This window comes from Rhinatrema bivittatum, chromosome 4 (assembly GCF_901001135.1).
Source record: "Rhinatrema bivittatum chromosome 4, aRhiBiv1.1, whole genome shotgun sequence".
In the NCBI taxonomy this organism is placed as follows: domain Eukaryota; kingdom Metazoa; phylum Chordata; class Amphibia; order Gymnophiona; family Rhinatrematidae; genus Rhinatrema; species Rhinatrema bivittatum.
Window position 1 is genome coordinate 167918302 of NC_042618.1, and position 24513 is coordinate 167942814.

A 24513-nucleotide genomic window follows, 5' to 3' on the forward strand; every position below is an offset into this window, starting at 1 on the left:
CTTTCCATTCATCCCTTTGTCAAATCATCTTGCAATCTAAAATTAGTTCTCCAGTTCCATAAAGTACTTTTTACGAAATCCTCTTCATGCTGATATATGGCCAAGATATTACAAGTATGAAAATTACTGAACACGAGCATTACCCGAGAATCCAAGCTCTAAGAGCACAATTCACAAAGCAAATCGCTCAATGACAAGGGAATATCTCCAGAATAGAGGGAAGATGGATGGAAAGAGAGACCGTAAAGAAAGAGTTCCAGGAGGAGAGAATATCATGGATGGAGAAAATTGAAAGAAGGGAGGGTATACAAGTCCCCCCAGTGTCCCAGGCACAACTCACCCCTCCCCCTCGTGTCCTGGACACGGACTTGCCCCCACCCCCGTGTCCTGGATACAACTCGCACCTCCCCTCATATCAGGGACATAGACTCACCCCTCCCCCATCGTCCCGGATACGGGCTCAGTCCCGGTACCTGTCGCTCCCTGGTGCTCCGCGCAACTCTCGAGCTGCAGCTCTCCGCTCCTGTGGCGCCAGACATGGGACAGGCCTGGGCCGGGCGCTCTGGAGCTTACCGCCCGTTCCCAGAGCAGCATCCCCAGACTTGGGGAGGGGGGCAGGGAGGTCTGACCCACCAGCACTGCCCCACGCTCTCTACTACTGTGCGCGGCTCCGTGCTCTCTACCCTGGTCGCAACCCCCGACACTGTCTGCGGTTACACTTGGCCGGCCAGGCTCGGTTTGTGGCGCTATTGCCGGGCTCCGGCCACCTGCACGTCCCCTCTGCTAGGTCTGCACTTGGTACAGTCCGCACGAAGCCGTCCTCCTGGAAGTTGACAGTGTCGCTTAGCAACGGGAAGATGGCGGCGCCCGAGAGGTGAGTACTTGTAGCTCGGGGAGGGAGAGGCTGCTCGGGCCCCGCTTTCCGCCTTCTGCTTCGATAAGCGATCCACTACTTCTCGAGTCTGTGCTTTCATGGTTTCCTTCAATGGTCTTTGTCCTGGAACACCAATCAGCTTGTTTTCAAGAGGACCTTTCTTCCTCTTTTTGACGCTGATGTTGGATAAAGACATTTTTTTTTCAATTAATTTGTTCAAGTAGTTCAGTTTATGTTTCTGTTTTTAATTCCTCACCTAAGATTCCCAGAGTAGTGCTTGTATTTGATAGTTTAACTTTGACCATTTAGATAATCAATCCCCTTTCCATCACCCCCAGTCCTCATTCCCTGTAGGTCACCAGATCAGGCCAGACTCCTGGGTTTTGCCTCCCTGCCAGCAGATGGAGACAGAGAAAGTTTCACTGACACTGTACATAACCCAGAGTGCCACCTGCAGTCCCTCAGTATTTCTCTGTGTCCAGCAGATAGTAGATGGTGTAAAACCTGCAGTCTGGAGAGAAAAAAAAAGATTAAAAGACACAATTTCTGGATTCTCCCAGGGGTTTGTGAGGTCCTGGTGGGGCCATCCCTCCTGGTTTCAGGCAGACGATCAGGGGATTGGTGACCTTTCTGATTGCTCAGTCTAGAGGTCACTAGGGTGGACATCTGGTGGTCCAGATCCCTCATCCCCCACGAGACAGCATTTCTCATGGAAAGAGTTTGCTGAAATTGCAGTCAGGCTTGTGCTAGAGCTTTCAGTGCCCTGGGTCTGGGACTATTTACAGGTCCTGGGTTCTATTGCATCGATATTGGAATTAATGCACTGAGCATTCGTGCATTTCACGTTGCTTGCCTGTCTGCCAAGGTTACACGGCCATCCAGTATGTATCCTATCAAACAATGCAACGACGGTGGCCTACATCAACCATCAAGGCAGAAACAAGAACCAGGCACTGGTTTGAGAGGCCCAGGAGTTGATTCCCTGGGTAGAGCAGCACTTGGAACGGCTGTCAGCATCTGACATCGCCGGAGTGAACAATGTTCAGGCGTATTTTCTCAGTCAGATAAAGTTAGACCCCAGGGAATGGAAGCTGTTGGAGGCAGCGATGTGTCTCATTCATGGAAGATAGGTGTATCCTGACCAAAGATTACACCAAGGCATCACAGTTTTACAGCCGCTGAACAGAACACAGTATTAAAGCAATCGGAGCCCTGGTGCTGCCGTGGACTCAAGGGATTCTTCTTTGTCTTCCTTCCATGGCCTCTGGTGGACATGGGATTATGGCGGATAGAGAAACATCCAGGCTATGTGATCCTGGTAGCTCCAGAGTGGTCACATTGACCATACTTCCCAGCTCTGATCAACATGGCCATAGATGGGCCCCTAAGGTTTGGACATTTTCCATCAGAGCCCAATATTTTTGGGTCAAGTGGCTCACTTCTATCTCACCGCTTCACTTCTGAGAGGAGACAAATGAGATGGAGGGAATATTCTGAAGTGGTTATTTCCACCTTATTGCAGGCTAGGCGACATTCTACATCCTTTACATAGGTGCGAATTTGGTGGAACTTCGAGTCCTGGTCTGCTGTTGATGGAGTACAGCCTCAGCCTGTTAAGGCTATGGTGTCATATATTGTAGCTTTTCTACAGAAGGTTTCTGGTCAAGGGACTGGCCTTTAACTCTCTGAGAGTCCAGGTAGCAACATTGGGTTGTCTTTGGGGTAAGGTGCAAGGGTATCCTCTATCCGCACATCCGGATGTTCTATGGTTCTTTCGAGGAGCTAAGAACTTGCGCCCTCAGGTGCAGAACATTTTGGAATCTGAATCTAGTCCTTAAAGGACTGTGTGAGGTTCAGTTTGAACTACTAAATAGAGCTATGGTTAAGAACTTGAATCTTAAAGTGGTTTTCTTGGTGGCTATTTATTTAGCCAGGGGAATTTCAGAGCTTCAGGCGCTGTCATGTCGAGATCCCTTCCTACAGATGTTTGTTTCGGAGGGTATCTTTATGCATGGTGCCTTCTTTTTTGCCTGAGGTAGTCTCGGCATTCCATCTTAGTTAGGCAGTGGAGCTTCCAGTTTTTCCGGATTTGGATTCCTTTATGCCTCACGCGGGATAGCTTAGGCTTTTAGAATGGAGGCATGCATTACTGAGGTATCTAAAGGTCACTGATGATTTCCATAGATCGAATCATCTCTTTTTACTGTAGAGTGGTTCAAAGAAGAGAAGTAAAGTGTCTAAGGTGACAATTGTGCGGTGGCTGAAGGAAGCGATCAAGTCGACTTATATTTCTAAAGGGCGCCCTCTGCTGGGGGGTTTAGGGGCGCACTCGACACATTCTCAGGCGATTTTCTGGGCTAAGTCACAATGGCTGTCTCTGCATGAAATTTGCTGGGCGGCTACTAGGAAGTCATTGTACACTTTTGCTAGGCATTATCGCTTGGATGTTGGGGCTCTGGTTTCCATGTGCTTTGGTGAGAGTGCTCTACGAGCAGAACTCTCCAGGGCCCATGCGAGTTAAGGGGAGCTTAGGTACATCTCAAGAGTCTGGATTGATCTGGCTACGTACAGGGAAAAGAAAATTGGTTCTTGCCTGCTAATTTTCATTCCTGTAGTACCACAGATCAGTCCAGAGACCCACCCATTTACTTTAGGGGAGAGTCTGTCACTCATACTGTTGCTTTGTATATAGTGCAGAGTTGTTTGAGGTTTTCAGTGCTGATTGCTTATGTTAAATTTGGGAAATAAGTTTTCGATTGTCTTTTGGGCAACTTCACCTTCTTCCAGCTGATTGGAGGGGAGGAAGTTTGCTTAGAAATTTGCTTAGAAACTTATAGTTGTTGCTGTCATCTTGGCTTGCGTACAGGTCAATATTGAGGGACTGCAGAAGGCACACTGGGTTATGTACAGTGTTAGTGAAACTTTCACTGTCTCTATCTGCTGGCAGGGAGGCAAAACCCAGGAGTCTGGACTGATCTGTGGTACTACAGGAATGAAAATTAGCAGGTAAGAACTAATTTTCCTCTCTTCTGATCGGGTTCAAATGGTCTGAACCACATATCTTGCTAGTCATTACCAACTTGTTCATGCATTTGGTATTAAGTGCCTGATTCTTTTTTTAAATAAGAGAGCAGCAAAGTACATAGTAACAGTAAATGACTGCAGATAAAGACCTAAATAGTCCTTCCAGTCTTTCCATCAAATTGTTTAGAGGTGTAACTGCTGCTCTGTGCAGGTTCTCCCATGCAGAAATGTTATATCTAAAGTTAACAAAAGAAAAGAGGGAAGCAATTCTTCTCTTATTTTAATTGCTCACGTATATTTGTTCAGATTTTTAGTGTATATATTTTTTATTTTCAATTTTATTAATTTTTAATTTTTATGATTTTTCTTTTTAATTTAAAGACGACAAATTTTATAATGTAAAAGTGAACCGCATCAGCAAGCCAGACGGCATCTCACCAAAAACCTTAAAGCGAGCGCCCGGTTTTCTCAATCATTTGCAGTCACTTAGATATTTGAACATTTCAGCAATCTATTTCAATGTTGAACAGTTAAAGTTCTAATGGTGATAAGCTGATGCAGACACCTCTTATAATATAGACAGTACGTGTATATTTTATCAACGGCTCAACTGCGGCCGAAGTTTCGCTGATGCCAGCTTCATCAGGAGCCAATCTTTAACACAGTAATCTAAAAAGGAATAATCCAAACATTCCGTCTCTGATGAAAAAATACAGCTGTGCTGCTTATCTGCACTTCGTCTTCATGAAGAGTGTTTCAACGTCGGGACCCTTAGGCCTCTCACATAAATTCAAAATCCTTTTGTCATCTGGACCTGCTGGTCTCGCACATAAATTCAAAACAGGTTACCCCATTTCTTCATTTCCATCTTTTAGCCACTAAGGATCCTTTGTATTTATCTCATGCCCTTTTGAATTCCATTACTGTTCTTGACTTTACCATCTCTTTCGTGAAGGCATTCAATGCATCCACCACCTTTTCTGTGAAAAAGTATTTCCATTTTTTCCTGAGTCTTAGAGTTTCATGTCTTAATTGTTAGTTCTATAGCTTTATTTCCATTGGAAAAGGTTTGATTCTTGAGCATCATTTATATCTTTCAGGAAACAGAGAGTAGGATTAAATGGTCAATTTTCTCAGTGGAAAAAGGCAAACAGTGGAGGGCTTCAGGGATCTGTACTTAGACCAGTGCTTTTATATATATATATATATATATATATATATATATATATATAAATGATCTAGAAAAGAATACGATGAGTGAGGTTATCAAATTTGCGGATGATACAAAATTATTCAGAGTAGTTAAATCACAAGTGGATTGTGATACATTACAGGAGGACCTTGCAAGACTGGAAGATTGGGCATCCGAATGGCAGATGAAATTTAATGTGGACAAGTGCAAGGTGTCGCACATAGGGAAAAATAACACTTGCTGTAGTTACATGATGTTAGGTTCCATATTAGGAACTACCACCCAGGAAAAAGATCTAGGCATCATAGTGGATAATACTTTAAAATCGTCAGCTCAGTGTGCTGCAGCAGTCAAAAAAGCAAACAGAATGTTGGGAATTATTAGGAAGGGAATGGTTAATAAAACAGAAAATGTCATAATGCTTCTGTATCGCTCCATGGTGAGACCACACCTTGAATACTGTGTACAATTCTGGTCGCTGCATCTCAAAAAAGATATAGTTGTGATGGAGAAGGTACAGAGAAGAGCAACCAAAATGATAAAGGGGATGGAACAGCTCCCCTATGAGGAAAGGCTGAAGAGGTTAGGGCTGTTCAGCTTGGAGAAGAGACGGCTGAGAGGGGATATGATAGAGGTCTTTAAGATCATGAGAGTTCTTGAAAGAGTAGATGTGAATCGGTTAATTATACTTTCAGATAATAGAAGGACTAGGGTGCATTCCATGAAGTTAGGAAGTAGCACATTTAAAACTAATCGGAGAAAATTCTTTTTTACTCATCGTACAATTAAGCTCTGGAATTTGTTGCCAGAGGTTGTGGTTAGTGCAGTTAGTGTAGCTGGGTTCAAAAAAGGTTTGGATAAGTTCTTGGAGAAGTCCATTAATGGCTATTAATCAAGTTTACTTAGGGAATAGCCACTGCTATTAATTGTATCAGTAGCATGGAATCTTCTTTGTGTTTGGGTAATTGCCAGGTTCTTGTGGCCTGGTTTGGCCTCTGTTGGAAACAGGATGCTGGACTTGATGGACCCTTGGTCTGACCCAGCATGGCAATTTCTTATGTTCTTATGTTCTTAAAAGTCTGTCACGTCTCCCCTGTTTCTCCTTTCCTCTCCTTCAGGGTATAGATAGTTATGTCCACCAGTCCCATCTTATAGGATTTTTGTATGCAGACCCCACACCATTTTAGACTGTTTGGAAAGGATCCAGAGAAAAGCAACCAAAATGGTATGGGGTCTGCCTCAAAAGACTTATGACTGGCAGACATAACTTTGCATACATGAGAGGAGAGACAGGGGAGATGTGATAGACTTTTAAATACCTGGAAGGTATAAATGATGCATAATATTCCAAACTTCTTTTGTACTTAGAAGAATTTCAACCCTAATACTGTATCTTTCCCTTGAGCTTTTGCATCCTATCGGGCTAATTTTAAAAGTAAGGTGCTTGTACCCATAAACATGAATATCGGCACGCAAGTGGAGATACACTGCGATTTTATATTGTGGACGCAAGTACGCGCGTATCATTTAAAGTCCCCCCTGCTGCGCATATGTGTGCACGTAATCATAAGAGGCGACTCGAGTAAATGTCCCACACCTATTTCCGCTAGGGCTTTAGAGGCTTTTATGCGCATATGCAAGCGGATTTTAAAACATACTCGCGTGAGGGGAAAACCAGTTTTTCCAATTAGTCCACCAGTTTTGTCTAGTTGATATTGAGGTCTTCAAGATCCTATTGGTTCTTCATCCTGTAAGCCCCCCACGTGACCCCAAACCTTCATGCTGTGCTGAAAACCCTAAAACTCGAGATCTCTGTTATTAGAGCTCTGTTGTTAAAGCTGGGAATTAGCAATCTGTTATTAGAGCTCTGTTGTTAAAGCTGAGAGATAGCAATCTGTTAACGGAGTTGCTGGAGACAGCAATCTGTTATTATTTAGAATAGTTGTGGATGGATTCTTGGACCAATGGTAGGTGACCACGCCCTTGGGGGAGCTCCCGAGAGGGACCACTGGTCAGGCTTAGTGTAGGAGACAGACATACACTAGTTCTTTTATTTGACAATATATTAAACCACCAGAGGTGGCAGTAGTGAGCTGGAAGCACCCAGCTGGGCTGTAGTCCCTCAGGTACTGGAACAGCGATCCCAAGGTGGCTGAGCTGTAGAGAAACTAAGAAAGTGAGTAGGCAAGACGTGCAGAGTTCAGGAACAAGTCCTTGATGGTAACACTCACACAATAGTCTCTTGAGGCAGCCCAGGAGTTGGATGACTTCTTAGCAGAAGTGGTATTCAGGAGCTGGTCCGGGACGTGGGCCCTCGAGAAGTGAGTACCGGTTCCGGACTGCGACCTGAAAAGAAAAAGAGAGAGCGAGGCCCCTGAGGAGCGGGTACCTCTAGTGAAGTCCGAGGAGGCAGAGTAGCTAGGTTTGCGGAGAGCCAATCCCATCCGCAGCAACCTGGAGAAAGCGAACCCTTGCTAACTCGTCTTGTTAGCGAAAACTGAGACCTTAAATATCTGGAGCTGATGACGTCATCTCAGGGGGACGCCCCTGAGGTTCGCGCCAACACCGGTACATCAGTCGGGCCACGCGCACGCCCTTAGGCATCTGGATAACATGGCAGCTTGCAGCGTCGAGCCGGTCCGGGGACGCCGGAGGAGGATGGCCTGGAGACGCCACAGCAGCTAGCCTTCCATCAACCCCGGAGGAAGTCGCCAACGAGGTAAGGTGGGTGGAGCAGAGACATCGGACAGCGACGGACACAACACTCTAGACTTGCTCAAGACCTGTAGCAACGTTATGCGGATAACACACGGACGTGCACCATGGCATAGGCTTTCTGCTTCGGATATATTTAAAAAAGTTTTTACTGTGAGTTTTTGCCTCTACAGCCAACTTCTTTTCAAATTCTCTCTTAGCCTGTCTTATCAATGTCTTACATTTAACTTGCCAATGTTTATGCTTTATCCTATTTTCTTCTGTTGGATCCTTCTTCCAATTTTTGAATGAAGATCTTTTGGCTAAAATAGCTTCTTTCACCTCCCCTTTTAACCAAACTGGTAATCGTTTTGCCTTCTTTCCACCTTTCTTGATGTATGGAATACACCTGGACTGTGCTTCTAGAATGGTATTTTTTAACAATGACCACGCCTCTTGGACATTTTTTACTTTTGTAGCTGCTCCTTTCAGTTTTTTTCTAACAATTTTTCTCATTTTATCAAAGTTTCCCTTTTGAACATTTAGCTTACTGGATTTGCTTACTGTCCCCCTTCCAGTCATTAATTCAAATTTGATCATATTATGATCAATATTGCCAAGCGGCCCTACCACTGTTACCTCTCTCACCAAATCCTGTGCTCCACTGAGAATTAGATCTAAAATTGCTCCTTCTCATCGGTTCCTGAACTAATTGCTCCATAAAGCTGTCATTTATTCCATCCAGGAACTTTATCTCTCTAGCATGTCCTGATGATACATTTACCCAGTCAATTTTGGGGTAATTGAAATCTCCCATTATTACTGCACTACCAAATTGGTTAGCTTCCCTAATTTCTCTTAGCATTTCACTGTCCGTCTCATCCTCTTGACCAGGTGGATGGTAGAATACTCTTATCACTATAGTCTTCCCCATCACGCAAGGGATTTCTACCCAAAAGATTCGATTGTGCATTTAGTCTCATGCTGGATGATTATCCTGTTGGACTCTATGCCATCCTGGACATAAAGCGCCACACCTCCTCCCGAGTGCTCATCTCTGTCATTGCGATATAATTTGTACCCCGGTATAGCACTGTCCCATTGGTTATCCTCTTTCCACCATATCTCTGAGATGCCAATTTAAGTCTATGTCATATCTCTGAGATGCCAGTTTAAGTCTATGTTCATCAAACTGAACTGTTTGAATTTTCATTCCGCTTTTTAATTGATATGGATAAGTTCGAATTTTTTAGCTCAGGTGAGTTTTTAGTTACAGGCACTTGAACTACTTTTGTTATTATTGGAACCTCACTGTCTGGATGCCCTAATTCTAATGCATCATTAGTATCCTTTGAAGATCCCTCCCTTCGACCCATCCGCTGCTGCGCTACTGTCAGTTTCTCCTTTGTTCTAGTTTAAAAGCTGCTCTATCTCCTTTTTAAAGGTTAGCGCCAGCAGTCTGGTTCCACCCTGGTTAAGGTGGAGCCCATCCCCTCGGAAGAGACTCTCCCTTTCCCAAAAGGTTCCCCAGTTCCTAACAAAACTGAATCCCTCTTCCTTGCAGCATCATCTCATCCACACATTGAGACTCCGGAGCTCTGCCTGCCTCTGGTGACCTGCGTGTGGAACAGGGAGCATTTCAGAGAATGCTACCCTGGAGGTTCTGGATTTAATCTTTCTACCTAAGAGCCTAAATTTGGCTTCCAGAACCTCCCTCCCATATTTTCCTATGTCATTGGTGCCCATATGTACCACGACAGCCGGCTCCTCCCCAGCAGTGTCTAAAATCCTATCTAGGTGATGCTTGAGGACCGCCACCTTCGCACCAGGTAGACATGTTACCAGGCGATCCTCACGCCCACCAGCCACCCAGCTGTCTACATTTCTAATAATCGAATCACCAACTATGACGGCCGATTTAACCCTTCTCTCCTGGGCAGTAGGCCTTGGGGAGATATCCTCAGTGCGAAAGGACAATGCATCACCTGGAAAGCAGGTCCTTGCTACAGGATCCTTTCCTGCTGCACTAGGTTGATGCTCTCCAATCATGAGACCTTCTTCCTCCAAGGCAGCACCAGGGCTGCCAGTCTGAAGTTGGGACTTGACAACTATGTCCCTGAAGGTCTCATCTATATACCTCTCTGTCTGCCTCAGCATCTCCAGGTCTGCCACTCTAGCCTCCAGAGATCGGACTCGTTCTCTGAGAGACAGGAGCTCTTTGCATCACATGCATATGTACAATTTCTCACCAGCGGGTAAAATATCATACATGTGACACTCGATGCAAAAGACTGGGAAGCCCCCCTCTTGCTGCTGGACTGCTGCCTTCATCTCAAATTTGTTCATTTCCAAGTTAGGTTTTAGTTTGCTATGGGAGTAGGAATGTGTCTAATTAACGTCCTTTAAATGTATTAGTGAATTCACTATATGTCTGTTAGTGGCCTACAGGGGAATGATCAAACTCTCAATACGGTTTTTTTTGTTTTTGTTTTTTGTGATAGTGGCACCTGCCTATAAATTAAAGGATGAGCTAGGGGTGGGTGGGCGAGCGGTGGGAGGGTTGGGAAATACAAACAGTCTAACTTCAGTTAGTCAGCCAGAGTGACTCACTGCTCTCTTCATTAACAAATGTTGGTACCTAATCAAACCAAATCACACTACCTTAACACCTTTCCAAGGTGAATGCTGAACTTTTCAACCTTTTTTTTTTTTAATTCTTTATTTTCAAATTTTTGAAATACACCAGGAAAAAACCCTATACAGAAAATTCAATGTCACTTAAAGAATTGTTACATTTACATAAACATATATTCATATAATCCATCAGTAATACCGACATTTAAATTTTAAGCAAATAATAGTAATTAGGAGGCTGTAAGGAGCAATTTTCATCAGAAAATATATAATATTAATAAACATTTGATAAATACGCTGGGATGGCTACCACAATTACTATTTATGCCTCCGATTCTGTTGAGGGTACAGTGAGGGTTCACCCAGTCATAAATGCCCTCAGTAGGTCAGGCTCCTGAAAAACGTAATTAACATTTTAGTACCTAATACAGGCCTTGCAAGGATATTTCAAAACAAATTTTGCTCCTAATTTTTGTACCTCTGGCCGAATCATTAGAAATTATTTTCTGCGTGTCTGTGTCGCTTTAACGACATCTGGATAAATCCAGATAGGTTTACCATAAAATAGAATTTGTTTATATCTAAAGAAAAACCGTAGTATATGGTTACGGTCAGTCAAAAAGGCAAAGGACACAAGCATTGGCTTTCTTCAGTTGACCTCAAATTCAGAGGACATTTCTAGTATATTAGTAATATCCAAAGGAGGATCTTGTTCTTCCATCATGACATTCTGCTGCAAATAAAAAGCTTACGTGACAACAGGCAAAGCTGATTCTGGTAGTTTTAAGACTTGCTTCATATATGTCCTGAACAGTTCCAGCAGCGAAATTGAATTAATAACAGGAAAATTTAGAATACGTAAATTATGAGCTCTTAGAGCATTTTCAACAACTTCCAATCTTTTTGCTGTATTATGTTCAGCATTAATCAATTTACTTTGAGTATTTTCCATTGAAGACAGCCTTCTATCAAAATCCTCCGTTTGGTAATCAAATTATTATTCACCACCTGATTTTTTATTTCTAATGTTGCCGCAGATAGTGTTTTAATAGAGCTTTCTATAGTGCTTAGCATAGTCCAAATTCCTTCCAAGGTGATCATATTGGGGCGGATTTTAAAAGCCCTGCTCGCGTAAATCCGCCCGGATTTACGTGAGCAGGGCCTCGCGCCGGTGCGTCTATGTTCCATAGGCCTACCGGCGCACGCAGATCCCCAGGACTCGCGTTAAGTCCCGGGGTTTTTCGAGGGGGGCGTGTCGGGGGCGTGTCGGATCGGCGCGGCGTTTCGGGGGCAGGCCCAGGGGCGTGGTTTTCAGCCCAGGGCGGTCCGGGGGCATGGCCGCGCCCTTCGGAACCGCCCCCAGGTCGCGTCTTGGCGCGCTAGCGGCCTGCTGGCACGCGGGGATTTACTTCTCCCTCCGGGAGGCGTAAATCCCCCGACAAAGGTAGGGGGGGGGTCTAGATAGGGCCGGGGGGGTGGGTTAGATAGAGGAAGGGAGGGGAAGGTGAGGGGAGGGCGAAAGCGAGTTCCCTCCGAGGCCGCTCCGATTTCGGAGCGGCCTTGGAGGGAATGGCGGCAGGCTGCGCGGCTTGGCGCGCGCCGGCTACACGACATCGGCAGTCTTGCGCGCGCCGATCCTGGATTTTAGCTGCTATGCGCGTATCTACTAAAATCAAGCGTACTTTTGTTTGCGCCTGGTGCGCCAACAAAAGTACAGGAAGACGCACTTTCTTAAAATCTACCCCATTAGGTTTAACAGTTAAAGGACTGTTTTTGTTTGTAAGATTTTGGGTGGACACTGTGGCAGATGACCACGCCCACGGGGGAAAGTCCCGTGAGGGGCCACAGGTCAGGCTCAGCTTTAGGACACACAACACAGAATTATCTTTTATTAAACAGAGTTGAGAAGCCACCAGAGGTGGCAGTAGTGAGTAGAGATGAAGCCCGGCTGGGCTTGTAGTCCCTCAGGACACTGGAACAGCGATTCCTCCATAGCTGTGCTGTAGTGGAGAGAAATTGAGTTAGTGAGTACAGTGGAGCATACACAGGGTATGTTACTCCACAGCGGTTTCTCCCGGAGGTAACACAGAAGCTGGAATAGAGGCAGGCCCTCGAGGAGCGAGTACCTGGTTCCAGGGAACAGCTCTGAGAGAATATAGATGACAACTCACTGATGGTGTAGGTAGCAGGTTCTTCCAAGCAGAAGTGAGCTCAGGCAGCAAGTCCGGGAACATGGGCCCTCGAGGAGCGAGTACCAGTTCCAGACAGCGACCTGAAAGAAAAGAGAGAGTCCCTGAGGAGCGGGTACCCCAATAGAGTAAGTCCAATTAAGGAGAGGCAGAGTAGCTAGGTACGGAGAGCGAATCCCATCCGTAAGGAGTCCCCCTTGCTAACTCGAATAGCTAGCAAACAGAGTAGGCTTTTATATCCGGGATGCGTGACGTCATCACAGGGGGACGCCCCTGAGGTTCGCGCCAAAGAAGGAATAAGAAGCAGGGACACGTGGCACGTGCACCCTATGGCAGCTGAACAACATGGCGGGATGCAGCGCCCAAGCCGGACCGGGGACGCCTTATAGGACGTCAGGCAGACGCCGCAGCAGCCAGACGTCCATCAACCGCGGGAGGAGTCGCCAAAGAGATAAGGAGGGCAGAGTGAAGACGTCGGGCAGCGACAGTCTTAACAAGGACCAAGAGAGAGCTTCCTTAACTGTTTTGTCCCCTCATCCTCAACAGTTTCTCTGCTCACAGTCATACCTTGTATCGCTGTAAATTCGGCAAAATGCAGCTCAAGTGGTGTGGAAAACTTTACAGGTCCTGCCATTTCTTCTGGGCTTTCCTCCCCCAGCCGTCGTAGCTCGCTGTCTACCCAAGGCAGGGTAGGGTATTGAGATCTCTCCAGGGTGAGCAGGTTTAGTCGGAGATCCGGGGCTTAGTGTAGTATCCAGGTTCAAAGGGGACAGCACATGCTCCTGAGCCGCTCCCTTAGCGACCAAGCTCTCCAGAACTAAAGGTGGTGCTGGAGCAAAGTAGCAGGGGATCTTGGCTGCCGAGGATTGTCAGAGGGTGAGCAAACATTTTCACCTTTCAGGCATCCCTTCCTTTTTGTTTGTGGCATATTTCAACATTAAACTTCACTTTGAAGAAAAGGGTAGGCAGTCTCTTCTCCAGCATCTGCCGTGTTCTTACAGCCCAGCGGCCATCTTGCCTCCATACTTTTCAACCTTTTTACTTAGGTATACACTGCTCCTAGCTTATTTCTAGCTTCTGGCTACTTTTTTTTTTTTTTTTTAATATACAAACACTCTAACTTCTGCTTATTAGCTGCCTTACAGACTAATAAAAATAAACACACTAACTACTGTGTATTAGCTGCCTTACTGACTGACTATTTAAAAATACAGTCTAACTTCAGTTTATTCCCTGCCTTACTGACTATTAAAAGCACAAAAGCACAAACATATACAAACACACTAAATAATATTCCCACATAGTTAACTTTGTCCCAGTACTTTTAAAAAAGAAAATTTCCCAAGCAAAAACTTACTGATTCCTTTCAGCCACCAGCAAGGTGATCCTGTCCTCTCAGTGCTCCCACTGCAGAGGCTCTTTCACACACACACATGCACAGAGGCACTCACACATACACACATGCACTCATTCACGCCCTCTTTCTCAAACATACAGACATGCACACAGGCTCATTCACACACACTCATGAATGCAGGCACTCGCATCCTTTCCCACCCACACACACACACATTCACACAGACTTTCTCACACCCACACATACATGCACACAGGCTCTCTCACCTACATACCCACATTCATACATATAGGCTCTCTCAACTACACATCCAAACCCAATGCATACAGGCTTTCTCTCTCTCTCTCACACACACACACATTCTCTCAAGGTCTTCCCCTATCTTCTTTGGCCAATGTGGGATGAGGTCCATAGTGGTCTACAGTGCCTCTCTTCGGGCCGCACAGGATGGGTTCCGCCACAACTCTGCCAGGCTTTGCTCTTTGGGATGCAGCGGGAAGGGATCCATTGCAGCTCTGCTGGGCCTTCTGTATTGAGGTCGCAGTGAGATGGGCTCTGCTTGGCCCTGCCAGGCTTTCGGTCTTTGAACCATGGTGGGATGGGCTCCACCACAACCTCACTGTTTGGCAAGGTGAGGCCTCTGCCACAGGAATGTTTTGGGGGACATTTTTTGCTGCTCCCAAAATTCTGCCACCTGACACGGCCACCTCACCCTGCATATTGTTAACTGTCAGTCAATTAGTTTGTAATCCATTCCATCACATTGGGACCCATTCCTAGACTGCTCAGTTTATTCATGAACCTTCTATGTGGGGTCCTATCAAAAGCTTTGCTGAAATCCAAGTAAACCAAATTGATCTAATTCTTTAGTCACCCAAAAAAAAATCAATTGGATTTGTTTGATACGACTATTTTAAGGAGTTTGAGATACAAGTGATAACATAGTTGTATCCATCAATGTGATATGGAAGTTTTTATTTACAAATGTAATTAAAAGGCTTCTATAATACATTTCTTCCACAATTTATCTTTAAATATACCCTCTTTTTTATTATTTCTGAAAGATATAAATGTTCAGTATTTGGTTTCATGGAGGGGCGGATTTTAAATGCCCTGCGCGCCTATTTTGCATAGGCCGCCGGCATGCGCAGAACCCCGGGACATACGTAAGTCCCGGGGTTTTTTAAAAGGGGCGGGGAGCGTGTCGGGGCATGGCCGAACGACGTGGTGTTTTGGGGCGGCGATGCGGGCGTGGTTTCGGCCCGGGGCGTTCTGGGGGCATGGCCGCGGCCTCCGGACCAGCCCCCGGGACCGGAACACGGAGCTGGGCAGCCGGCCGACACGCAGATTTACGTCTGCTTTTCGCAGGCGTAAATCGTGGAATAAAGGTAAGGGGGGGGTTTAGATAGGGCCGGGGGGGGTGGGTTAGGGAGGGGAAGGTGGGGGGAGGGCGAAGGAAAGTTCCCTCTGAGGCCGCTCCGAAATCGGAGCGGCCTCGGAGGGAACAGGCAGCGCGCGCTGGGCTCGGCGCGCGCAGGTTGCACAAATGTGCACCCCCTTGCGGGCGCCGACCCCAGATTTTATATGATACGCGCGGCTACGCACGTATCTTATAAAATCCAGCATACTTTTGTTTGCGCCTGGTGCGCGAACAAAAGTACGCTATCGCGCAAATTTAGAAAATCTACCCCAGAATGTTTTGACTTCTAGAAACTGGAGTTTATTGGAGCCTTGTTTCACTGCTTGTATTCCAGGAATAAGCTAGTATCTATTGATAAAGAGGAATTTAACCACAAACCAAATAAATGTGTAAAAATATATGTACCCTGTTCATTAAATTCTAGATCTGAAGCTGAGAATGTTGTTGGTGAAGCAGAAGAGGAGCAGCAAGTTGCAAGCAATAAGGTAAAATGAGAAGATACAGAACTACCATTTGGACATGAGAGCCAGTAGTGTAAGAGGTGAAACCTTTTATTGAACCAACATAAGAACCATCCAGAGATGCAGTACATGAATTTTTGTGATCACACGGGTCCCTTCTTCATCTGACAACAAGCTACACAAAGTCCAGGGTTGTTTAGGACCAGCACAGGTACTGGTACTTTGCAGTACAAGAGCATTGAACAGGTGGCAGCTGCACACCATTTCAAAGATATTTCTGCCTCCAGAGTTATCAGGATCTATGAGGAAATAGCAAGATGTCACAATTTTAGAGTAAAAATTATAATAAAATAGTTTCAAAGAATGACAGATTACTTGTATTTAGTTACTTACAGTCTAACAGTGTGATAATATTTTTGCCATAAAATGGAAGAGTGGCCTAGTGGTTAGAGCATAGGTCTGAGAACCAGGGAAGCAGGCACTCAAATCTCGCTGACACTTTTTGTGACCTTGAACAAGTCACTTCACCCTCCATTGCCTCAGGTATAAAGTTAGATTGTAAGCCCTTTGGGGTAGGGAAATATCTACAATACCTGAATGTAATCTGCTTTAAAGTGGTTGACTAGTCACGAAAGGCAGCATTTAAATAAAAAATTAAGTTCATTGTTATTTTAAGCTCCTCTCTTAGAGATCACACAGACTTCGTATTAACTGTGATCTGAGCTTTTCTGCTCAATGAAACACAGGTGAATAGTTTTCTGTGTGTAGAAGATGAAGTTGTCATAAATCTTTAAGAAATGTAAAAGGTAAATTCATGAGAAAGAAACACAGTAGACTTCTGGGATTTGCGTACAATATAATCATTTAACAGGCTAAAGAAGGCATGTGTAGTTATTGTTCATGATCAAAGTTGTGTTTTCATTAGAAACATAGGAACATAATTGAAGAAAAAGACTGTATTGCCCATCTAGTCTGCCCATCTGCTCAATTAAATTAGCTTTATACTTTATACTTCCCATCACTTCCTTAGAGATCCCCCTGTACTTCCCCTGTACTTCCCATCACTTCTTAGAGATCCCCTGTATCCTTAGAGATCCCCTGTACTTCCCATCACTTCCTTAGAGATCCCCTGTATCCTGTGCTTTCTTGAATTCAGATAGTTATTTTTCTCTACCACCTCTACCACCTCCCATGTCAATTCCTCAAAAACTGAGCTCCTCCTCATCCACAACCACCAAACCCTTAAGTTCTCCCCCTCCAACGACCCAACTGCCATCACCCTCACCACACAGCCCCCTGTACGAAACCTTGGTGTTCTAATTGAACCACATCTAAATCTAAAAAAACACATTAACTCCATCCTAAAAGAAGGCTTCTACAAGCTCAATGTCATAAAAAAGCTCAAGCCCCTACTCCATACACACGATCTCAGAACTGTCATCCAAGCCACCCTATCATCCAAGCTGGATTACTGCAATTCCTTGTATGTAGGCCTTCCCTACTCTACCATCAAACCCCTCCGAATACTATAGAACGCCAGCAAAGCAGATCACATAACCCCCATCCTCAAAGACCTCCACTGGCTCCCTATCCCGTCACGAATCCTATTTAAAACTCTCACTATCATACATAAATCAATCCACAAAAACCACTCCTCCTGGCTCAGCGAACCTCTCCGATTCACACAATCTGCCTGCCCTACCAGAGCACATCTCAAAGGCACCCTACATGTCCCACCCCTCAAGAAGGCCCGACTCACAGCAACAAGGACCACACCCTCTCAATTGCTGGTCCCACTCACTTGAACGCTCTACCTACAAACCTCCGCCTTGAGCCTTGCCCTTTTAAATTTAAGAAAATGCTAAAGACCTGGCTCTTTCACCAGGCTTTTCCAGACTAGATCCATGTTACCTTCTCGTCCACCACTCCCCCTTCACATCTATCTTCGTCTCACTCCAAACATTATGCATTATGTAATTATGTAAATATGTTACCTCTCGAGTTATTGTTACCTCTCTAGTTCAATTTCTCAGGCTCCCCATCAGAGCCTCCTCTAGCTGCAGCATTGTTGTTGCAACATATTTCTCTTGTTGTGTGTCCCCCCCACCCCTGTTCATTGTAATTTTCACCTACTGTTGAGATGTAAACCGATATGATGTGCATTCTAATGTCGGTATAGAAAAGCTGTTAAATAAAGAAAGAAAGAAATATTTACTCCTGAGTTTACCTCTCTCACCCTCATCCCATGATCATTGAAAGAGGCTCACCTCCTGTTCATGGAAACCTTTGAGTTATTTAAATATCTGTCTCATATCTCCCCTATCTCGCATTTCCTTTAGGATTTACATATTTAGATCTTTAAGTCTATCTCCATATGCTTTAGAATGAAGGCCACTGACCATTTTAGTAGCCACCCTCTGGACTGACTCCATCCTTTTGAAAGTGCGGACTCCAGAACTGTACACAGTATTCCAAATGAGGTCTGACCAGGGACAAATATGGGGCAATATCACCACCCTTTTTCTGCTGACCATTTCTCTCCCTATGCAGACAAACATCTTTCTGGCTTTTGCTGTTGCTTTATCTACCTGTTTGGCCATTTTAAGATCATTAGGTACAATCACCCCCATTTCCTGCTCTTTCTTTTTGCTTAGAAGAATTTCACCTCCAATACTGTACTTCTCCCTTGGGCTTTTGCATGTTGGCATTATTTTGCATTTTTTAGTATTAAATCTTAGCTACCAGACCCTCGAGCATTCCTTGAGCTTTGCTAGATCTCTCCCCATGTTTTCCACACTTTCTTGGCTGTCCACGTTACAGATTTTGGTATCATATCAGCAAAAAGACAAACCTTTCCCGACAATCCTTCTGCTATTAACAATGGTAAAAGACTTGCTCTTTACTGCTCATGAGTATCCTTTCTGAACACTTTGTTTTTGTTGTACATGACTGGAATAATCCTAATAATATATAAAGATAACAGCCATTAGTGCCAATTTCTAGGATTATTTATCTCAAGTTGTGTTATAGTTAGTGAGGTTTGGGTGGACCCTTGGACACTGTGGCAGCTGACCACGCCCATGGGGGGCAGTCCCGTGAGGGTCCACAGGTCAGGCTCAGCTCTGGACACACAAACACAGATAGTTCTTTATTCAGACAGTTTGAGAAGCCACCAGAGGTGGTGGTAGTGAGTAGAAGATGTAGCCCAGCTGGGCTAGTATTCCCCAGGGCACTGGAACAGCGGTTCTTCCGATAGCAGTGCTGTAGTGGAGAGAACTGAGAAAGTGAGCACAATAGATCACATTCACAGAGTCCCAGATATGGAGGAGCCCCGAGATAGGGAGAGCTGGCCCTCGAGGATGGAGTACCAGATCCCTGGAGGTAGAAAGACTTGTTGGCAAAGTACTCACACAGCGGTTCCACGTAGGAGATGGCACCGGCGCTGGAACGGGGGCAGGCCCTCGAGGAGCGAGTACCTGGTTCCAGAGAGACAGCTCTGAGGAGTGAATGGTAGTAGTACTCACTAATGGTGTCTGTAGTGAATTCTTCCAAGTAGAAGAGGAGATAGATGCAGGCAGTGGGTCAGGGAACATGGGCCCTCGAGGAGCGAGTACCGGATACCTCATAGCGACTGAAAGAAGCAAAGAGACCCCCGAGGAGCGGGTACCCCGTTAGCAGAAAGAGTCCAATGGAAGTTGGAAGGCAGAGTAGCTGGGTACGGAGAGCGAATCCCATTCGTAAGATCACCCTTGCTAACTCAACGGCTAGCAATAAACAGTAGGCTTAAATATCCGGGCAGTGTGATGTCATCACAGGGGGACGCCCCTGAGGAACGCGCCAATGAGGAAATAAGAATGAGGGCTGCGCGGCACGCGCGCCTAAGGTACCTGAAGAGCATGGTGGGAGGCAGTGCCCAAGCCAGTCCAGGGATGCCGGAGAGGATGGCAGGCGGAAGCCGCAGCAGCCAGGCGTCCATGAGGAACAGGAGGAGTCGCAAGAAAGGAAAGGTAGGTGGAGTGAAGCCATCAGGAAGTGACGGTCGCAACAAGTTACAAATTACATAGCTGCGTAATAAGGTACTTTTTAATTATTCAGGATACTTAGAATAAAGTGGAATAATTAAATAATGAGCAAATTATGTTAGCAGCGGATTTTGTGAATTTTAAACTAGTCCTGTTTAAGGGATAAAACAAATCTATGTACAACTATTTTACCATGTCTAGGGTTAAAACTAGAGAAAGATGAAGAGAAATAAATCTTGCAGGTGACGTGCTCTTAAAATTTACAGCAAGAGCTACAGCCAGGGCGGAGCAATGAGCAAGAAGCAGAGAATATTCCCCATCGAAGAACCTGAGCTTCAGGTCCAGTCAGGATGGGATGCTGACCAAGCCTTTTGCAAAAATCACCAAGATGAAGGAATCTGCCTCTCTAGTGCTGACATCCAGGCAGCAATGCTTTAGAGAAAGTATGCAGGGAAGACCAAGTTGCCTCTTTATAGATCTCTAAAGGAAGGACCCATCATAACTGTGTTCATGAAGCAGACTCCACCCTTGTGGAATGAGCCCATACTTATTTTGGCACTGGAATAGCAGAGTCCACCTAAGTTCCAATAACAGCCCCTTAAAAGCAGCACACCACTGTAGCCCTAGAGACTGCCTCACCCTTTCGCAGTCCAGTAACAAGTCAAAAAGAAGCTCAGACCTCCTAAAAGTGCTAGTGACCTTAAGATATCTTATGTCTCCATGTCAAAGGGACAAAGCCATGTATATACTTCAGAATCTGTCTGCCTCCTAAACTAAGGCAAAGAAGACTGTCTCAAAGTAAGCAGCTCTAAAGAAATACTCCTTAACAGGAACAAACTGCAATCCCACCAAGAAAAACAAAACTAAGGTTAGATTCTAAAGCAGAACCAGAATCTGGATTGGAGGTCTAACATGCTTAGTGCCTCTCAAAATCAACAGACATCCAAATAAGAAGACAGTGGCCTGCCTTGTATATGCCCTCTATAGTAAGAGAGCTACCATCTGCATTCTCAGTGCATTAAGAGCCAAGCCCTTGGCAAGGCTTCCTGGAAAAAATCCAGAAACAATGGAACTGAATTGTTCTCAGGAATACAGTGCCACCCTGAACACCAAACCTCAAAAACTCTCCAATTATGCACATAAGTCAAGGAAATAGAGAATTTTCTAGCCTTCAGGATCGAAGGTACCACAGCCTAAGAATAGCCTTTCTTCACTAAATGTGCTTCTCAAGGGCCAAACTGCAAGACAAAATCAATCTGGATCCTCATTAAACATCGGGCCATGGCATAACTCCTTGCAAAGCAGATGCTTTAGAGCATTACCACACAGCAGATGCTTGAAATCTACATACCATGACCAATGAGGCTGGTCTGGAGCAACTAAGAGCACTAGTCTTGGATGACCTGCAATCTATCATGGACCAAGAAGGAAACATGTATAGAATCTACTCTCGGCCAATCCTGAACTAGAGCATCAATCCCAGAAGAAAGAGCAGCTCTCTGTTGGCTGAAAATCTACATGCCTTTGTATTCTTTTTGTTTTCAAAATACTATTTATTAAGTGGTATTTATACAATTAGCATTAAGAGCATATCACTCAAAAGAATATATAAACAGAAAATCTGAAACAGTGTACAATATGTAACAATGCAGCAACTGCTGGGCTGAAAATATTTATTATTATTGTTATTATTTATTTATATACTGTCAATCTGGGATACAAACTTGGCAGTTTACAATAGAATTAAAATACAGATACATAACACATTAAATCATACATTAAAATCTAAGTACAAATAAGTATTGAAAAAAATATAATAGATAAAACAGATTTTCAGACTTGTAATCCTTCAATGTTGACCTTTGGCAAGTTAAATGTAAGACATTGATAAGACAGGCTAAGAGAGAATCTGAAAAGAAGTTGGCTGTAGAGGCAAAAACTCACAGTAAAAACTTTAAAAAATATATCCAAAGCAGAAAGCTTGTGAGGGAGTTAGTTGGACTGTTAGATGATCAAGGGGTTAAAGGGGCACTTAGAGAAAATAAGGCCATTGCGGAAAGATTAAAAGATTTCTTTGCTTCAGTGTTTACTGAAGAGGATGTGGGGAGGTACCCATACCGGAGAAGGTTTTCATGGGTAATGATTCAGATGGACTGAACCAAATCACGGTGAACCTAGAAGATGTGGTAGGCCTGATTGACAAACTGAAGAGTAGTAAATCACCTGGACCGGATGGTATACACCCCAGAGTTCTGAAGGAACTAAAAAATGAAATTTCAGACCTATTAGTAAAAATTTGTAACTTATCATTAAAATCATCCATTGTACCTGAAGACTGGAGGGTGGCTAATGTAACCCCAATATTTAAAAAGGGCTCCATGGGCGATCCGGGAAACTACAGACCAGTTAGCCTGACTTCAGTGCCTGTTGTGTCCCACGGCCGCAGCCACGACCTCCTACCTCATCCACGGCAGCGGGCCCGCCGCAGCAGTGTCAAAAAAGTCGGGGAAGTCAGACCCCTCTCGTCCTGACTCTGGCGCGGGCCTCCATGGTTGCTGCCGGAAGGGAAAGCACCCTCCTCCCCCTCGCGGCGTCCCTGCAGTCTTTCTTCCGCGGAGGAAATCCAAGATGGCCGTCGCCATCTTAGTCGCGAGGCCGCGCTTCCTCATTAGAATTAAAGGGACCTGATCTCTTTAACCATCTACAGCTGTTCCCTATGAGCCAGAGCAGAGGAAGTATAAAAGGAGGCTTCCTCTGCTCATTCCTTGACTTGGCAACGTCCTTCATAGTCAGGTCTGCTTGCTTCGGTGAGTTCTTGTTCTTCGGATCCTTGTTCCTGTCTCGTCTTGGTTATCCTGGTTCCTGACTTCGGATTGGTTAGCGGTGATTCCTGCTGTGTGACTTTGGACTGGCAAGCGGTGATTCCTGGTGTGTGACTTCAGACTGGCAAGCGGCGATCCCTTGGTGTATGACCTCGGACTGGTAAGCGACGACCCTCTGGCACTTGACCTTGGACGTCTTCTGGACCACCATCTCCAAGGGCGCACCTAAGTCCCAGCGGCCCGGGTCCCTACGGGCTCCTCCCAGGGGGACTGCGGGCTTCCAGAGGTGAAGCTCCAGTTAGCCCTTTCACCAAATTCTCGACTCCTTGACCTCTCAAAGGTCCACCTAAGTCCCATCGGTCCGGGTCCCTACGGGCTCCTCCTGGGGGGATCGCGGCCTTCCAGTGGCGAAGACACAGTTCCGCTCCTCGACTTTACGACTCTTCATCTGCCTCCACAGTCGACTCAGTCTCCAGTGCCAAGGGTCAGCTGGTCGCATCTTCTGTCCTGCCTCGCAACCCGACGGGAGAACCTACGGATCCACTTCCTAAGGTACACCATCCTCCCGTCGGCCCAAGGGTTCACAACCTGAGTATAACAGATTGCCAAGTCCATGGACCCGGTGGAGGTATCTGTCCGCCAGGCCATTCCTGGAATGGCCCAGCGTCTGATGGAGCAGCAAAAGACCTTAGATGCCATTGTCTCTGCAGTAGAGGCCTGAACCAGCACATGGAGGCGTTAGGCTCCATGAAATCCCCTTTACCGTCTCTGTCTGTGATCTCCGGGGTCTGCCCAGTAATCCGCCTGCCTACACCGCCACGTTTCTCTGGGGAACCCCGGGCCTGCAGGGGTTTCACTAACCAGTGCAACGTGCACTTCCGCCTGCAGTTGGCTCTTTTTCCCAATGATGTTACCAAGACCACCTTCATTCTCGCTCTCCTCGAAGGGAAGGCCCTAGAGTGGGCTTCCCCCCTGTGGGAACGGGATGATCCATTCTAAGTAATCTGAGAGACTTCTGGGAGCTCTTCCGGATGAATTTCGGTGATCCCACTCAGGAGGTTTCCGCCGGTCCTAAGCTGCTTCAACTATGCCAAGGTTCAAGGACGCTGGCTGAATTTGCTATTCCCTGTATGTACCAGGATCAGTCCAGACTGCTGGGTTATGCCTCCCCTCCAGCAGATGGAGTCAGAGAGAAAACTGAAAACACCCCCTAGATATACTGGTCTGCCACCTGCGATCCCTCAGTATTTTCTCTGACTCCAGCAGATTGAGAGGCATAACCTGCGGTCCTGATTGGCAAAATTGTTCTGTAAAAACAAAAAAAAAAGAGAGACAAAAGGAAGAACAGGATAATTATTTCTCTTGGTATTGACCCTGACTGGATCAACTATTTAAAAAAAGAAAAAAAAAGAAAGTTGGTAAGAGTTTTATTCTTTGTTATCCTCTTCCCTGGGCTGGCTTAAGCGAGGTAAGGCAGGCTTGGCAGGGCTATGCCCTAAGGCCAATTACCCGGAGGTTTTTCCCTAAGGACCGGGGGAGAGTTTACCGGTGGGCCGGTCCCCCCCCCCCCCCCCAACAGTTGTCTTATTCCAGAAGCCCAAAGCTTCTGAAGGAGGCTGCCACTTGTCTTGTGCGGTGCTGAAAAAAAAACAAAAAACAGATTCCCGATTTCGATCGCAGCGCAAGGGGTGGAAGTGCCGTCAGCCCTGTTGGTGACAGACAGGGCAATCTTGCCTTCAGCCTCGGCCTGCCGTCTTGCTGTCCGGGGACTCCGGAGGGGGTGATTGGGTCACCCGGGGGATCTTGCCGTGTGTTTGGTGCGCT

At 45.7% G+C, this 24513-nt stretch overlaps 2 protein-coding genes across 3 annotated transcripts in view; one reads left to right on the forward strand and one right to left on the reverse strand.

The window, feature by feature from the left end:
* Nucleotides 1-699, reverse strand: part of TBC1D16 (TBC1 domain family member 16) — a 137483-nt gene extending 136784 nt beyond the window's left edge. The window contains 1 exon segment of the mRNA XM_029599180.1: nt 474-699. Coding sequence (XP_029455040.1) covers nt 474-539 — 66 coding nt within the window. The 5' untranslated portion in view covers nt 540-699.
* Nucleotides 700-726: 27 nt separating this feature from the next.
* CCDC40 (coiled-coil domain containing 40) overlaps nt 727-24513 on the forward strand; it is a 131964-nt gene continuing 108177 nt past the window's right edge. For both annotated transcript variants that reach the window (XM_029599178.1, XM_029599179.1), the window contains exons 1-2: nt 727-874; nt 15809-15869. In XM_029599178.1, coding sequence (XP_029455038.1) covers nt 858-874; nt 15809-15869 — 78 coding nt within the window. In that variant the 5' untranslated portion in view covers nt 727-857. The remainder of the gene's footprint in view (nt 875-15808; nt 15870-24513) is intronic.